We start from the raw sequence: 18255 nt of genomic DNA on the forward strand, positions 1-18255 counted from the left end.
GGGTTCAGGCAAAAAAGACCATTTTAGAAGAATAACAAAGACAGATTATAGCAAAAAAAAGAAAAAAAAAAAGCCCACAGCCTAGCAATAGGCATTTTTTTTTTGTTTTGAAGATATAACAATGTATGAATTGAACATAAAAGACAAATTGAAAGAGATGACTTGGTTTTCCTCTATATTGAGTCCTAAAGGAATATGAAGACATAGGAAATAGTAATGAACAGTAGAAAATGAACTGGCTATGGATTCAGAGAATCTGGGTTCAGATCTTGCTTCTGATAATACCTATCTTAGGCAAATCCCTTAACCTGCATAGCTGTCAGTTTCCACAGCTGTAAAAAGAAAGGGTTGAATTACAAGACTCTTTGATCCCTTATAGCTTTAGATTGATGGAAGTTGGCTGACAGTATCAGAATAACTTTTCTCTGCAGTAAAAGATTGGTGGGTTTCAATCACAAGCAAGAACCAAAAAATGCACACAATTGGGAACTGATTATTTAGTTTGTCAATTATCTAGGTCCTCAGGTTTTACTCTTCCCCATTACTGCCTATCTTGGTAATTTCATTAATGTATATAACAGAGGGATCAAGGCAAGGGGTACAAAGAAAAATTAAATTAGTGTTGTTTTCTACTTAATACTTTAAAATGTTTAATGTAGGACTGGGAGATTAGTAGTTTAGGGGAAGGTTTGGATTATTTTGGGATATTTTATGGCTTCTACATTATTACAAGTAATCAAAGGTTGACTTTACTGACTTTCGGTAATTAGAATTTCATTTATGATAGAATCAAGGGATTGGAGATATTAAATGGTCCTTATTGTCCATATCTCTTAATTTAAAAAATAAAAATATCAGGAGAAGAGAGCAGGAACATCTCATTGCCAGTTAGTGCAACAGCTGGGACTCAATTTAGGTCTCATGATTCCAGCTCCATGACAACAAGTTGCCATTGTATTGTGAATTTAAGCTCATTAGAAACTTTTATGGCTTTATGTTATCTTTGGAAAATGTATGCAATATCTGAAAGGTCTTAGGATATAAATAAAAACCAAACAAATGATCCCAAATCACTTACTGAGACTCAATAGCTATCAACTCCCACTGATCTGAGTAAACAAGTAAAGGTCTAATTAAGGCTTTACAGATCCACACACTGTTATCAAAGCTGCTGACAGATCAGTAGTAGAAGAGAATTTAAAAACCCAGGGCTTTTAGTTCCTGAAAATTTACATCTGGGAACCCTTAGCATGAATACTGTCACTAATCCTAATTACAATGAAGGAGAAAGGTCAGAGAGGTGAATACCTAAAACCAAAGACTAAAATTCTTCAGTCCATTAGCTAAAGGCATACTGAAGACAGGAACACTTAAACTTTTTAGGATAATTGTACGGTTGAAATTTTTTTGAGACACCATTAGTGTGAGTCCAGGAACATCTAAAGGTCTTTGAGATCCTTTCAGGGAGTCTGAAAAGTCAAAATTAATTTCATAATAATACCAAGATGTTTTAAGTTTAATATGATAAATATTAATAGTTATAACCCAATAATTTTTAAGAATATAAAGAGATTTTAAGATCAAACATTTGTAAATAGTGCTGGTAGAAAGGATAGTTGGAGAGGTGGGCAGAGATAGATTTGGCAAGCGTACTGGTTTCTGATTGATATAGTTGATGGATATTGAAATGAGTCTGTGTCTTTAATCAGATTAAAACATCAGAGAAAAGAGCACTACCCCTGAAGTCAAAAGGACCTGAGTTCAAATGTGGCCCTCAGACACCTAACACTTCCCAGGTGTATGACCTTGGGCAAGTCACCTAACCTCAATTGTCTCAGCAAAAACAAAACAAAACAAAAAATCAGAGAAATTATAGCTTCAGAGATTTAGTATAGGAAGGGACATCAGCAGTCACCTAATCCATCTTTATTTCACAGAAGCTCATATCACTTAAATGATTTGTCTAAATCCATGTTATAGTAAGTGACAGAGATTCCAAAATCAGCAATCACTGAACTGAATCATCTTAGTTTCTACTATATAGTCTTATAAACACCAGGTTCACTTGTGTGATGTGAGGAATTTTCTCATACAAGACCTCTGAGTTTGAAGTTTAATAACTTACATGGGGGTCTCATTCCAGGACCGGTTCTGGTGCCATCAATCTCATTGCCATCTCGATCCACACACCAGCAGTACCCACTGGAGTGATGGCATTGCATTGGTACATAATGCCCATGTTCATCACATTCAGGAACAAACTGCCCCACGGGTCTGGGTCGTCTTGGGTCAGTGACACCCATTGCTCCTAGAATATGTTCTCTTTGTCGCTGACATCTGGTTTTCTCTACTTCTGTTAAAGAGGTAAAAAGAAATAAATGGTGATAGTTAGCATTGCTAATAACCAATCTATTTTTATTGAGCACAAAAATATTCCATTATTTTCAAATTGAATATTAGAGTATTAGTTTGATCGTCTGGGCTTAAAAGATTTAAAAATTTTTCTTTTAATCTTGGTTTTATATTGTCACAAGTTCTTTTTTTTAGTATTATTATTATAGCTTTTTATTTACAAGCTATATACATCGACAATTGCAAAACCTTTTGTTCCAACTTTTCCCCTCCTTCCCCCCACCCCTTTCCCCAGATGGCAGGTTGACCAATACATGTTAAATATGTTAAAGTATAAGTTAAATGCAATATATGTATACATGTCCATACAGTTATTTTGCTGTACAAGAAGAATCGGACTTTGAAATAGTGTACAATTAGCCCGTGAAGGAAATAAAAAATGCAGGTGGACAAAATTAGAGGGATTGGGAATTCTATGTAGTGGTTCATAGTCATCTCCCAAAGTTCTTTCCCTGGATGTCACAAGTTCTTAATTATATAAATCAATTCAATAACATTCAACAAGCATTTATTGTATCAAAATAAGATAAAATGTATTGGTGACAAAGTAAGAAATTATTTTTACTGACATTTGTATATTCCCCCTTTATCAGATCAAGGTGCCTGACATTTGTCCAAGATATCACTCAGTTATACAAATAGGATCCTAATATAAAAAATTGCATACTTTCACTTGCTGGAAGAAGGGATAAAACTTTTTTTTTTTTTGGATTTATCTTATATTATCTGATTATCTTGTATTTATTTTATATATATTTTCTTAATTTTCTTTCTTTATTTATTTATTTGCTTAGTCAACTGGGGTTAAGTGATTTGCCCAGTGTCACACAGCTAGGAAGTATTAAGTGTCTACAGTCACATTTGAACTCAGGTCCTCCTGACTTCAGGACTGGTGCTCTACTCACTGTGCTACTTAGATGCTCCTGGAGAGACATGTTTTCCCTGAGAGACTGTAAGCTCCTCGAGGGGCAGGATGATTTTATTTTTGTCTTTGTATTCTTTGTGCCTAGTATTGCCACATAAAACTACTAATTCAGCTGGAATTCTTGTGTCAGTCTGATGATCTGCAACTAAGTATCTGTGTTTCATGCTGTGCTTTAGATGAATATCAGCTGTAGTGCTGGTGAATTCTCATGTACTTCCCTAACTATGAAGGAATGGTTTTCGTGTAAGCATGGTTACTAAATGTGTAAAGGAAAGATGGTGAAAAGAGATGGGCTTGGCCATTACAGTGCTGGAACATCTGGCAGAAATGATTGACTGATAATGAAATAGGGCTGATAATTAAAACAGATGTAAGTAAGCACACACAAACACTACTGCTTGAAACTCAAGGCAAATACATGAGACATATTCTATGCTTTATGTTCACAAGACATTTAGCCCAACTGTTACACATTAATTCTAAAAGGGATACAATGAAAGCAATTCACCTTTTCTAACTCTCCTGTTCCTACCTCCTAACCACCCTACCTGACTGGGTTTCTTCTGTCATCCTAGAGTTAACTTTTTTGTCATAGCACATATAATGATTTTTAAAATAGGAATTATTTTTATTTGTTTCATTAGACATTTCTCAATTTTATGTAAAGAAATTGAACAATTACGTTTACAATGTTGAGTTCCAAATTTTCACCTTCCTTCCTGCCCCTACCCTCTTCTTGAAAAGGAAAGCAATTTTATTTTGACAATATATAATACTGATTATAATGATGATGATGATAATGATTAAAACAAAACAATAAAAAACAATCCACACTTATATGTCACTTTTAAGGTTTAAAAAACACACAGAGGTAATAAAGTTGAAATTGATGTAAGAACTTTATAATTACAAAATATTTTCATATATATTAGCTCTTTTGAATCCACAAAAACCTATGTAGTAGAAGCTACATGTATTGTTATCCTCTCTTTACAAATGAAAAAACAGATGAAGAGATTAAAGGATTTGCTTTGTGTCATTTCACTAGAAGATATCAGAACTGGGATGTGAATCTAAGATTTTCTGTCCAGTGTTCTTTTCACTCTTTCATTCCAATTATTCTTTTATACATTTCCTTTATATGTGCCTTTTTCTCTGACTTTTATGATGCAAATAAAATTAGAGTTAAATTTTGCTTATTTTCTAATGAATATCTGCTTTCTCTCTCTCCTACTTCCTTTCTTCCTGCTCCCTCATTAAGTAAGCAAGAAAAAGAAAATCCCAATAAACATATGTACTCAAGCTAAACAAATCCTGTATTAGCCAAAAAATGTCTGATATCTTCATTCTGAGCCCATCACTACCCCTATCTGTATATTTCATCACAAGTTCTCTGTAATTATGGTTAGTTATTAAGTTGATCAAAGCTCCCAGGTCTTCAAAATTGTTAGTCTTTATAATATTGTTTAGGGTAGAAATTGTTATAGTTCTGCTCAACTCTTTCTGCATAAGTTCATATAAGTCCTTCCAAATTTCTATGAAATCATTCTCTTCATTAATTCTTTTATTATAATAGTATTTCATCGTATCTATATAATGTAATTTTATATAATGTTTAGCCATTGCCCAATTGATGAGCATTCCCCTCTGTTTCCAATATTGTTGATCATTGAATTCAGTGAAATCCAAGAAACATTAAACTATGAGAATGGTATAGAATTGAGATGGAATATGATCTTTGCTTTTGTGGAGTTTATGTAATAGGAGGTTGTTCTTTTAATATAGTGAGAGCTTAAGGTGTCACAGGATGAGCATTTTCTAGTCATTTCTTAACTGGATTATTACAACATTTTCCTCCTTATCACTTTTCCTAATTGATCTTTGCTGACAAAGTTGTCTTCTCAGACCATTATTTTGAACAAAGTATGCCTCTTTTGAAATCCCTGTGATGGTCGTGATATCTGGGAAATTCCTTGACGTAAGCATCAATTCTTCTTTGTCAAATCTTTCATAGTCAGAACAAGCATTTAAATCTCCCTTTATCAGATTTTTTTTTTTTTCCTTCTTAGTTGCAACTAGCCTTAGATATCTGAGTTGTTCCCTGCTTCTATAAATAACTCCTTAGGTTTTCTTCCATAGTATCTTCTCACAGTGTTTCATGAAGAAGCAACAATTTCCTGATACTATCCACATAGATTTTCACTGTGTATGACATAGTAATAAAAGAAAGACATTTTAAAAACAATTTTTACAAAGATTTGAAATCTGTGTTTTATATAGCTTTAGTATCAGTATTCAATGGATAGAAAATATGTATTATATACTTCAATCCTTCATAATTTTCAGCCATGTGGATGATACTTTATCAACACAGCTCCCCTTCACACCTTGGTAGAAGGTATTTGTGAGTTAGTTAATGTCACCTGTTAACCTGCCTTTTGGGGATGAGAAATTCTGAATTTACTTAACTAGATACTCAGATTCTTAGCAACATTACCTCAGTTGCTATTTCCAAAATGATCTATGTGTGATCTGTGGTGTAAAAAATGTCACATAGAAATATAAAGTTGGAACACAAGTGCGGGTCACACAAAGTCAGCCTAAAAAGAATTAGGAGTAGCAAAAAAGGAATAGCCAGAGAGCTGACAATTTAAAAAAGCCAAAAAATTTCACACTAAAAAAGCATCGAACACATTCGATCAATCTACCTGAGGATTTAGGGGAGAAGACAAGCTAGAGCCCCCCCAGAAAAAGTAGTCATAGATGAGCTTTTAGTGACCTGGTGGGGAATCCCTCCCTCCCTTTCATATTTATGAGATCATGCATGTATTGAAAGACTTAAACATCACACTCCTCATATAACAATCAGTCACTGGGTTGCTATTCAAGGCCTTTCCAGATTGTATCTGGCAGTTTAGACTTAGCTGGCACAACTTCTAGGAAACTGGATCTGCTTTCGTGAGATTATGAAATGTTGGATTGGATTTTCATGAGTTCTCTGAGTTTTTGAAGGCTGAAATGAAAACTCTGGAAAGTCCTTGAGCATGGACTCAATGACAAACTCTTTTTTCATCCCCATGCCAGCTTAATAAAGTTAAGAGAATTTCATCACCAGGTTGATTGCAGGGTTTTTAATTTTTCAGACTTAACAACTTTCACAAAATCTACTAAATTATGGAAGAGTGGGTGGGTGATCTGTATAAATATGATAATAAACGATGAAATTTAAAAAAAGCCTTGAAGTACTAAATTATATTGAATATACATACACACATTTCTTTAGCAATGTCCTATAAGCCAATGTCCACTAATAACTGGTTAATTAATAATTTAATAACTTAATTTATAACTGCCTAATCCTCTTCTACATATTTGTCTTAGAGGCAACCGATATGATGGATAGAATACTGGAGTTGGAAACAGAAAGATCTGGCTTTGAATTCTATCAGTAGATATTCACTACTTACATAGTGGAAATGAACATTTAAATTTACGAAGTCACAATTTGAGAAATGGGATATTTGATAAAGAACTTTACAACTGGAACATCTGGAAATGAATCTTGGTGTTGCTACTTACTAGGGCACTAAGTGGCACCATAGTACACAGATTCATCTTCTTGAGTTCAAATCTGACCTCAGACACTTACTAGCTGTGTGACCCTGGGCTTAACTGTGTGCCTCAGTTTCCTCATTTGTAAAAATGATCTGGAGAAAGGAATAATGTCTTTGCCAAGAAAACTCCAAATGAGATCACAGAGAGTCAGCCACAACTGAAAAATGACTGAACAGCAACTTGACTTTCATATATATATATATATATATATATATATATATATATATATATATATATATATATATATATATATATAAACTTTTATAACTATGTTATAAAAAGTTATAAAGCTAGTAAACTTTCTGACTTTTGGCAAATCACTTAATCTCTCTGGGCTTCAGTTCCTCATTTGTAAAATCAAGGAATTCTACTTGAGATCCCTCCCAGCTCCAAATCTATGATCCTATCGAGCTTATATGAATACTTCTGCTCTTGTCCTGTTTAATATGACTGCTGCTTTCATTAAAAGCTATCAGCACGCAAGATTATTGTTGGGTCTGTCAAGTGATAAATTTGTTTTTGTTCCTTAAGCTAATTTAAAAATTGAATTAAAACAAATTCCCCCTATACTAGCTTTGGAAAGAGTACCCAAATCAGACATAAAATAAGTAAATAATTTAGAATAAGAGTGTCAACATTGCTTTAATCTCTCTGTCAATCAAGGATTGGGCATAAATTGTCATTTCTGTATCTTAGAGACTTTTTTTTATCAGTGTTATTTGACAAAATACTCAAACACACTTCAGGAAATCAATCAGATTATGACATGTCAATAACCCTCAATCCAATCAGGGAAGGGAGCACATATGGACCATTCTTTTAAGACAGAGCACAACTTCTCTGATTTAATAGATTGTATTCAAAGAGTTGCTGTGAAAGAAAAATGTATCCCCCATGACTGACTTAATGATGAACCTTTCTGAATTTAATCAGGTTGATTGTGAAAGGACAGATATATATAGTTCATCACTGGGCTTATACTCAAAAGGTTCCTGGATTTGTAGGACAAAGAGAGACTATCTTCATGATGCTGATAAAATATAGGTAACATATCTTTAGAGTTACCACTATACCATGATGAGGCATTAAAGTACTTTAAAGGAATAGGAATATAGGAAGGAAATGATACATGTATAGCTATCCCTATATAATAGTATATAGTCATTTTATTTGCACCTTCATTTATTCATCCCCATTTTCCTGTTTGTCATTTTTAGAATCTCTTCTTATGCATAGAAACCACATAAGTTTTGTGAAAAAGCACAGAAACTAGAGACAGAGGATTTAAATTCAAATTCTGGCTCTCCTGTTTGCTACCCAGTAATCTTTCCAAGACTCAGTTTTTGTTTTTTGTTTTTTGTTTTCCCTCTGTAAAATGAGTGGCTGATATCACTAGGCTGAATTCTGAGTAACTTAAAAACCCATGAAGGTCATAGAGAACAAATAATGATAAAACATATCTTCCCTTAATCTCTTTAACTGTTAATCATTGATCAACATAACCTGATTGCCATTATTTTTGTGTCTTACAGAATTTCTATTAGGAATGCTTGACATGGTGCTCAAATACATAGAAGGAGCTCGATCAATGTCGCTGATGATAACATTGGCATGTCATTGTACTGGATTACCATACTAGAAAAAAGAATTTACACATTAGCAGATGTGTTCATTGTGTTGTGTTTTTGTTGTGCTGTTTATTTTGTTTAAGTGTTTTTCTTTGCTGCAAGGGACAGTTTGATGTGAGGGAAGTAGAAACTTGAAATGACTACCTTAAAAGAGACAAAAACATTGATAACTTTTTTTTAAATTTAAAAAGGGGATTAGTTTTTTGTGTAAAAAGTGAAGGGCTTTCTATATATTATATGGATAAGTTAATTACAATTAAATTTTCAAAGGAATGTAGCTTGTTCTTTTTTAATGGTTGAAACTTGATTAAAAGATTAGAGTTAATGTGATGCTTGGCCACCAAACAAAATCTTAGATTGCAATGCTACTACTAAATGTTATGTCTCATTTACATTCAAAAAATTCCTCTCAATTATGATTCAGGAAATGGAATTTCAATTGTGTTTATGGACATTATGATACTATCAGTTTTACTGGGCTAACCTCTCTTTGCCTAAAGAACAGGACCTGGGGAAAAGCACAGAGATAAAAACTGAAAGGCTGATAATGAAAATGAAGCTTTCCTTTCCTCTGAGCTAAAGGTCATCATTACTCTATGGGGGGTTTTCCATTGAGAATTGGAAGGTTAGAATATAGATCCTTTATGTCTTGATAATAAAATGATAACAAAGAAAGCTAATATTTGACTTATTCACACAGTCTTGAGAAAGAATATTGAAGTTAGATACCAGAGAATGGGATTTGAATCTCATCTCAGAGATTAGATAGCTGTATGACCACAGATAAATCATTTGATTGCTCAAATACTTGTAATCCTCATCTGTAAAATAAGGGTAATGAAACTCCTACCACCTACCTCACAGGAAAGAGATTCACAATAGCCCCAAATGCTACTTAACATGAATTATCTGCATAGTTCATAAAACAATCAGTTCTTGTTAACTTCCAAAGCCAGCAAGATATTTTGGACAAACTATGTATACTCCCAGGCTAGTGTGAGGGGTTGTCCTTTTTTCCTATGGATATTTTATTTATCCAAAGGGACAGAAAAACAGGACATTTTGTCTGAAACATATGGAAAAAATATCTAGAGGAGAAACACAAACAATGCTGAGGGAACCTAAGAGAAAAGCTGTCCTCCAGAAAACATGGCTTGAAAAGATATATAAAAATTTGAGTAGACCAGGACTCAAAGCTAACTTTTCATTAGGAAAGGTATTAACTGATGGTAACTTTAGGTACAATGCATTGTTTTTAGCAACTTTGAATTTGACTATTTTTAGAGCTTTTGAAGATTACTGCTAGGAAATTCTGAATCAAACTATTTGTGGATCAGGGGGAAAAAAAGTGCTGTTGAAAATATCTGATTGAAATATGGTTTTAGAATTTCTCAACACGAGAAGTGAACAACTGCACATGAAGAAGTCCTGATTGCAGTCATGAAAATCATTAAGAAACCAACTGAGAAGACTAAAAGACGCTAACAATAGAAGTTTATTACAGAACAGTAGAAGCCATGAAGATGAGAAGCTGATGTGCACTAAACAGAACTTACAGTAGGATAAGCTCTGCAGTTGGTGCAGGGAACTGATTTGATTGAAGAAAGCTTTAATGACGCAAGTCATTTGGAGAAAGCAGGAGAACTAATTACTAGCTATATTTTGAGAGAGAGAAAACCTTTAGAAGCTTGCATGCATTGGTCTTTACTGCCATCTATGATTTAAGGGGTAGAGGGAAGCCCTCCACAATTATGAAGAGGTAACCTGAATAATGGGCAGCAAGGTGGTGCAGTGGATAGTCTTTGCTGGACTAGGGAAGATTCATCTTCCTGATATGGAACCAAATCTGGCCTTATACTCACTAGCTGTGTAACCTGAAGTCACTTCACCTTGTTGACCTCAGTTTCCTCATTTGTAAATTGAGTTGAAGAAGGGGAATGGCAACCCACTTCAGTATCTTTGCCAAAAAAATCCCACATGGGGTTACAAAAATTGGTAATGACTGAAATGAATGAACAACAATGACCTGAATAGTTCTGGATATAAGGGAACTGCTTCTCAATAAAACAATAACTTGTTACCTTGTCGCCTGCATAAGAGATCAGACCTAGGAAGCTCTGTTTTAGCCCTAAGTTAGAGAAGTTGTTTAACACCAATTCTTTAACTTTATGTCCATTTCCTTGTATATTGGTCAGTGTGACTAACATTAAGGGATGGATTGTTTTCTTTTGATTATTACTGCTCTGAGCTTTTATTTAATGTTTATTTTAAATATTAATTAAATTAATATTTAATTTAAAAGTTAAGAGTTAATGATGTCATTGTGACTGATTTGTATGAATGGTAAGCAAACCAGAAAAGGTCCAGGAGCTATATTGTGAGTAAAATCATGCATTTTTCTTTATGCCAGGACCTCAAGAAGAAGTTGTAGTCACTTTCTTTCCAAAATGGGAAACAGATAGGGATGAGTGTGTCAATCTCAGCTCAGAAAGTGAAGGCCAAAGTGTTACACCACCAGTTTTTTTTCTTGCTTTAGTGTCTCTCATTATACATTGGCATACAATTAACCATTACATATATATATATATATATATATATATATATATATATATATATATATATATATATATATATATATATATATATATAATCTCCACAACTTTGCACTTCATGGTCCCTATTAGCACTCTTCTCTTCCTATCTATGAGTTACTATTTATAAGTGACTTCACAGACCAAATCAAACCACCTTATCACACAAAGCAGAATGGGGAAACTGAGGTCCTGAGAAATGGATTGCTCAAGTAACTCCTAAGTTACACCAAATATCAGAGCTAAGATTATAAATCCAGGTCCTCTGGACTAAAATTCAGTATTATTCTTTACCTCAATGGTGCTGATCTCAAATAGAAAAGGATCCTCTGAGTACATATCAATTTTATTATTGTCATGGTCAGTTTCAATTATATCCAACTCTTCTTGACCCCATTTAGAGTTTTCTTGACAAAGATACTGGAATGGTTGTCATTTTCTTTTCCAGCTCATTTTGCAGATGAAGAAACTGAGTTTGGGGTTGGGGGGCTTGCACAGAGTCCCTCAGCTAGTAAGTATCTGAGATCAGATTTAAACTTGAGAAGATGAATTTTCCTGATTTCAGGCATAGTGTGCTCTCATGTGCACCTAACTGATCATATACTGACTTAGAAAAAGTACAAATTAACATTATCTGTATTGTATTAACTTTTAATTTATTTTGTTAAACATTTCCCAATTACATACAGAATTATGCTTGCCTCAAATTTGACATTATACTATGTCACATTATTTTCTGACTATCCTCATTCATTTTTCTAAACTTCTAGTATGAGAGGGATAAAAAAAAAAGTTGACTTAAGATTTCACTGGAATAGAGAACATTTTTATGAGATAATTCCTTTTCCTAATACAAATCGGCAACATTTCTGCAAATTATGGCCTTAAATAGTTTCATAAAACACTAAGAGGTTAAACAGCTTGCTCACATAATAGTCGATATGTGACAAAGGCAAGATGTGAATTTGCCACTCTATCATTAATCCCAATCGTTATGGTACTAAGTAATCTCTAGTTGATTCATGTATATTCATGTTTTCTTTCATGTTTTTTTTTACCTAGATTGTAAATGCTCTGAGAGCAGAGATCGTGTTAGAATCTAGTTGTTTCATTCTTTATACTTGTCTCCAATATAGAATATATAGTAGGTATTTATACTTGCTATCCTCAGTACTTAGCATATAAAAGGCTTTTAATGAATACTGATTGATTCTATATTTTAACATTGCTTAAAAAAAGTTCTGGGTACATGCTCAATAAATATATACAAACTGATAAATTGTATCTATAAATTCTACATCCCTTGTATATGACATTCCATCTCTTATCTTCATGCTTAGAATCCATTCTTCTTTTATCTCTGTCTCACAAAATCCCCACCATCCTTTACAGCTAAGCTTAAGTGACTTATTTTATTAGAAGCCCATTGTTAATCCCTTCCAGCTCCTAGTGCCCTTCCTGAGAAGTTAATAATTAAAATGATGGTACTAAATATAGCTTTAGTACATGCTAAGCATTGTGCTAAATGTTTTACCATTTATTATTTCATTTGATCTTCACACAACCTGGGAGGTAGATGCTATAATTATCTCCATTTTCGGATGAGGAAACTGAGGCAGATAGGTAGACTTGTCTAAGGTCACAAAGCTAAGTGTCTGAGGCTGCATTTGAATTCAGGTCTTCCTGATTCTAAGCCTGGTGCTATATCCCACTGTACCACCTAGCTGACCCAAATTATTTTGCACACATTTAAATTTTTTTATGTATATTTTGTGCTTTCTCTTGCCCCCAAATGTAAGGTTCTTGTCTTAGGGGTCTTGTCTCTGTCCTAGGACAGAGCCTAGCACATACTTTTTCAGTAGGCATTAAGTATCTCCTATAAATCAGGCTCTTTGCTAGGTACTAGAGAGAAAAATATAAAATTGAGGCAGCTAAATGACATAATGGTTAGAATGGCCAGGCCTGAGTTCAAAGATTTGAATTCAAATCTGGCTTCAGACACTTACTAATTGTGTGACTCTGGGCAAGTCACTTAAATCTGTTTGCCTCAGTTTCTTCATCTGTAAAATGAGCCAGAGATTAGAAAATAGCAAACCATTCCAGTATTTTTGCCAAGAAAATCCCAACTGGGGTCACAAATAGTTAGACATGACTAAAACATGAGAGAATGCTTCCAAGTGCAAAATGCTACCAAAGAACTTATATTCTACTAGCACATGGTATGCTCTTACTAAATGTTGTTGAATGAACAAGTTGATTAGACTTTTTCTCTCGAGCAATTTCGTGGATAATGTGGAAAAACTGTTATCCCTCTATAACAGGAGTGGAAATCTACCCATCTGGTTAGGGTAAAAGAAACAGAAGAGGAAGTCACAAATGAGATGTAGATAAATAAATTAATGTGAATGTCAAATATGAGCTGATGGTTAGGAGAGATAAACTCTGATGGAAGTCAGACACAAAATGGAAAACTTTCAACTTGAAAAAGTTCTTCTCGGCCTTCCCAGAGAAGTTTGGGGGATTATCTTATCACTATTTATTGCTTTCCAATCTGGCAATGTTTTACTTCAGCAAAAACAAACTTTCTGAAATCCCACTAGATTAGTTCACTAGCCTTTATACTGTACCAGATGGATAAAATTAGTGGTTTCATGAAACCACAATAAGTAACTTTCAAAAAGTATCCATTTTTGAAGAGAGTGGTATTTGAATAAAATACAGGCAGTCAGACACAAAGTCTCTTTCTGGAATGCATAAATCCAAGGCAAGAGGATAGTTTTTGTTTCATTGATTACCTATTTCTCAATAAGAATTTGCAACTTTTACAAATAGAGTTTTGCCTTACTCTGAAAAATTCAATCAATAGAGAAAAAAATCAAACATTTTCAGGAGTTTTCAATAATTTGATTTTTCCCCTCTTTTTCTCATCTTTGATTTTACAGAAAAAGTCAGAGAAATATCTGCAGATATTCAATCTATGACCAGCTTTATTTAGTACATCTATTTCATTGGAACTAGAAGCCCTGGATATGAGAATATCCTGAAGAACCAAACTATGTCAACTGATACTGTGCATTTCATCCTATCCATAAAGCAAATAAAATAGAAATCATAGGATAAAAATATTTATTTCAAAGTAATATAATATTTTGGTATTAGTTGACATGCTTAGCCCTTCTATTTGCTTTCTAATGCATCTGACCAGAGACTTAGGGCATTGCCTGAAGTGCATTGCTGTTAAATGACTTATCCAAGGTCACATACAATGAATAAATTCACCATTCTAACGACTAGATTGCATGATGGCTACCATTTATTAATTGGCTTTTCATGGTTATAAATAAATTCACAAATGAGAATAGTTTCACTGTAGAGATTTTCTTACAGGACTGGTTCTCAGAGTGACTTTAATTCCTAATCAATGTAATTAAATTCAACAATCAATTTGTTGTGGTTACTAATGTCACTTCAGATAGGTAGGATAGAGATATAATGTTTAAGCCACATTCCCCAATCTGATATATACAGTCTCTATTTCCCTCCCTTGTTAATAGTTTTTTTTTTTTTTTTCCCCTTTCTTGAAGGCATTAGTATGATCACTGCAGATAATCACTGAGCTTATCAATTCTGTGTGTGACTTTGGTCAAGTCACTTAAGTGCTATGCAATGTTTAAGGCAATTTCCTAAGCCTTACCTTCTAAGTCATAGTTAGGTTTTAATTTGCATTCATGGAAGATGTTCCTATGGAACTCAGAAATTCCTATACTGATAAAATCATAGATTCTTTGTGTCTCAGAATCATGTTTATTGTCATTCCATTCACAAGATTACATATTTATAGCCAGAAGGAATAACAAAGATGATCTTGCCTAATCCTCTCTTTTTACAGAAAAGGCTCATTCCTGATTGTCAAATGAATTTTCATGAACTCATCAAAAGAGTAGTCTGATTTTATTTCTATTAAATAATGATGTGAGATAATTACATCAAAGTCCTTGATATCAGTAGCAATAAGTTTATTATATTTAGAAAGCATTAAATGTTCTATAGTCCCCTTACCAAGTCTTTTGACTTTATTTAAAAATCCAAAAACTTTGGGAAAATAGTAATAGTCAATAGTCAGTAAACTCTAGAACAGACAAATACATTGGAATTAACAAGCATCTAAGCTATCAGGCCCCTAAAAGCTGATTCAGAGACTATGTCACATGAGTTTCAAAGTAATATGGGCATGGCCTTGCCCAACAGGACACCTATAATAATCTCCAGATTCCTCTAGGGGAAGTCTAAAAAGGCTATGCAATTTTCTGAAAAATTATAAATTAAAGATTTTACTATGAATATGATCTCGTATATCTCTGAGACTTGATTCCATGACTAGAATGTGATAGAAGGTATACAGTAATAAAAAGTAATAGATTAAAAGGGTAATGAAGCAGCCTTGTATTGTAATTACAAGAAAATGTATATATGTGTGGAAATCCACAATCTAAAATGGAGAAGCAGGTTTGAGTTAAGCACAAGATTGTGAGAAACAGAAGTGATATTATAGTGAGATTTACTATATATCACTTGGACAGAAAGGAGAAATGAACAATGGGTTCAGAAAATTGATGATAAACCTGGGATAGAAATATGATATAGTAGTAACGAGGGACTTTAACTCAATACTAACTAGACTTTTCTTCCTACTAAAATTCTTGGTTTGTCTTAATAATAATTATTCAAAAGGACATAAGAAAGAATGATTGTGAACCTGATAATGACCAAAGGTGAGAGGAACTGGTTAATAAATCAGAAATTATGGGAAATCAGGGAAGCAATAATTACATCAATTTAGAGTTCATAATAGATAATGTAGGAAAATCAAGCATAGTCTTATGAGTCCTATAGTTTTGGAAAGGGTATCAAAAGTTTCATGGATGGGACAGGTAGGCTTCTATAGCCTAAAATACTGCTAAAGAAGTCAACCCAAATAAAATCAGTTATTTTTAAAAACAAAATTCTAAAGACACAAACACGATAGATTCAGATGAAGGAATGGAATGGTTGAACTGTCTAAAATGACTAATATAGTTGCATAAGGAATTCATTTCCCCACCTGGATTTTTAAAATGACACATAGAGTAGAAAGATGGAGGCAGAAATAGATCACTGAGAATGAAATTAAAGGGTGATGTTCTGTAAAAAGGATGTCAGGAATGCTAATAATCAGAATGAATTATATGATAAATCCTGAGGATAATAAAAAGGATTTTAAAAAAAAGTTCAATTGGGGATAAGAGTAACATCAAAGGAGAGATAGAGCTCCTATTTATGATATTTGGATTAATGATAAACAAATGGTGAAGAAAAGATAGAACTATCCAATATTGGTTTTGTTTCTGTTTTCTCCAACAAGAGTGGTTGTTGGGACTGGGAAAGACACATAAAAATAATACCCAGGTCTTGAAACCAAAGAGAGATTAGGAGATTTCAAGTTACCAAACCTGGACAAACCATATCTCAAAACATTGGGTTATAGATATATATGAGTATTGCAAGAACCTATAGGTGTGATTGCTAAGCTGACCATTATCAGTGGAAATTTTAAAAAGTTGCTGTAGCACTGAAGTAAGACAAATATCTCAAAGATAAAGGTAATATATTAACCTTCTATTCTCGACAGAATTTTAAAATATACTATTGAAAGAATGGTTTGTGAGATCTTAGAAAGTTAAATGATCATTCAAAGTCAATAGAGCAGCTAATAGCAGAATAATTTCATTTCTTGACTGATTTTAAAGGCTGATTGATCAATGGAATGATATATTTAGGGAGACAAGCAATGGGTCAAGAGCTTTTTAAAGGCTCTACATATGTAGGAATATAGCACACAAATCTTATTTTTTTCTTTAGAGATAATCTCTTGCATAACTTGAATTCAGCTCTCCTTGTACCACTTTATCTTCTTCCTTACAATAGCTTGGGAAACAGCAAAGAAGATTTTTCCCATTAAGATTCAGTAAGCATTGACATTGGGACTAAAGACCATTAAAGGCACCACTTCCCAAGCTGGGGATTACAATTATGGCAAAGAACATTAAACCTGAGAGTGAACAGCACAATTTTTAGGGAAAATGTTGACTCATAACTACATGGTTTGGAAGAAGTCCATGAATTCAAGCTGAGACTTCCCATTCAGAAAACCTCTAAATCCCAAATGGCAACATACAAGGTTGAAAAACATTACTGATGACAAAAAAAAAAAAAAAGAAAGAAAAGAAACATATAAGAAAGATACCATTAAAAGAGATATATGACCAGCAAAGGAAGGGAACCAGTCATACATGGAGATTGAGAGTTAATAGCTGCACAGGCCAAATGTTGCATAGTATACATATCAGGTCAAAAGAACTTTAGGAAGGCCCCCAGGAAGTTGTCTAAACTTCTTGTGGATAATTTATGGTGGACAGAAAATAAAAGTGGCATGGGATAAAAAAGTATAATTTGTAATTTGTTGTTGTAAGTTGTGCTACCAGAGATAATATTCATATTATTATGATCACAGGTCCTTAGAAGTATTAAAATAAGGATATTCAGGGATATTTTTAGTAGAAAGCCATTAGAACAGTATTTTAAATGTGCTTCTGGAGATGGCGTTGTAAAGGCAGGCAGGATCACTGATCTTGAATTCTAAAAATTTGGGTTTGAATGAGGAGGATAAGATATATAATCCATATTATCCCTTTTATTATTGAATCACAGATTATCTCTTCTAAGTCTTCTCGGAATAGTTATATAATTGCCAGAAGTTGTGGAGTTCATCCTAGATTACTCTAGTCAAGTCTAACCATAGTGTCAAGATAAATACTACTGAATCCCATCAATCAACCTCAGGCACTCTGTTAAAGGTGATTAGGTTAATCTGAGTAGACTCAATCTTTACAAACTCATGTAATCTGTTAGTCTGTCACATAAGCACCTACATATTAGTTTTTGTAATGACCCTCCCCCCCCAATCCCATCCCTCCCCATGTACATCAGCCAAGTTTGAAAAATTGTAATTTCCAGGTCTCTGAGCTTTGGGCTTGAGAACAGCTAC

At 33.6% G+C, this 18255-nt stretch overlaps 1 protein-coding gene across 1 annotated transcript in view; it reads right to left on the bottom strand.

Moving 5' to 3' along the window:
• NID1 (nidogen 1) overlaps positions 1 to 18255 on the bottom strand; it is a 108093-nt gene that overhangs the window by 20376 nt on the left and 69462 nt on the right. Inside the window, exon 13 of the mRNA XM_074262465.1 lies at positions 2126 to 2353. Within this exon, the coding sequence (XP_074118566.1) occupies positions 2126 to 2353 (228 nt within the window). The remainder of the gene's footprint in view (positions 1 to 2125; positions 2354 to 18255) is intronic.

The sequence above is a fragment of the Sminthopsis crassicaudata genome, chromosome 4, assembly GCF_048593235.1.
Source record: "Sminthopsis crassicaudata isolate SCR6 chromosome 4, ASM4859323v1, whole genome shotgun sequence".
In the NCBI taxonomy this organism is placed as follows: Eukaryota; Metazoa; Chordata; class Mammalia; order Dasyuromorphia; family Dasyuridae; genus Sminthopsis; species Sminthopsis crassicaudata.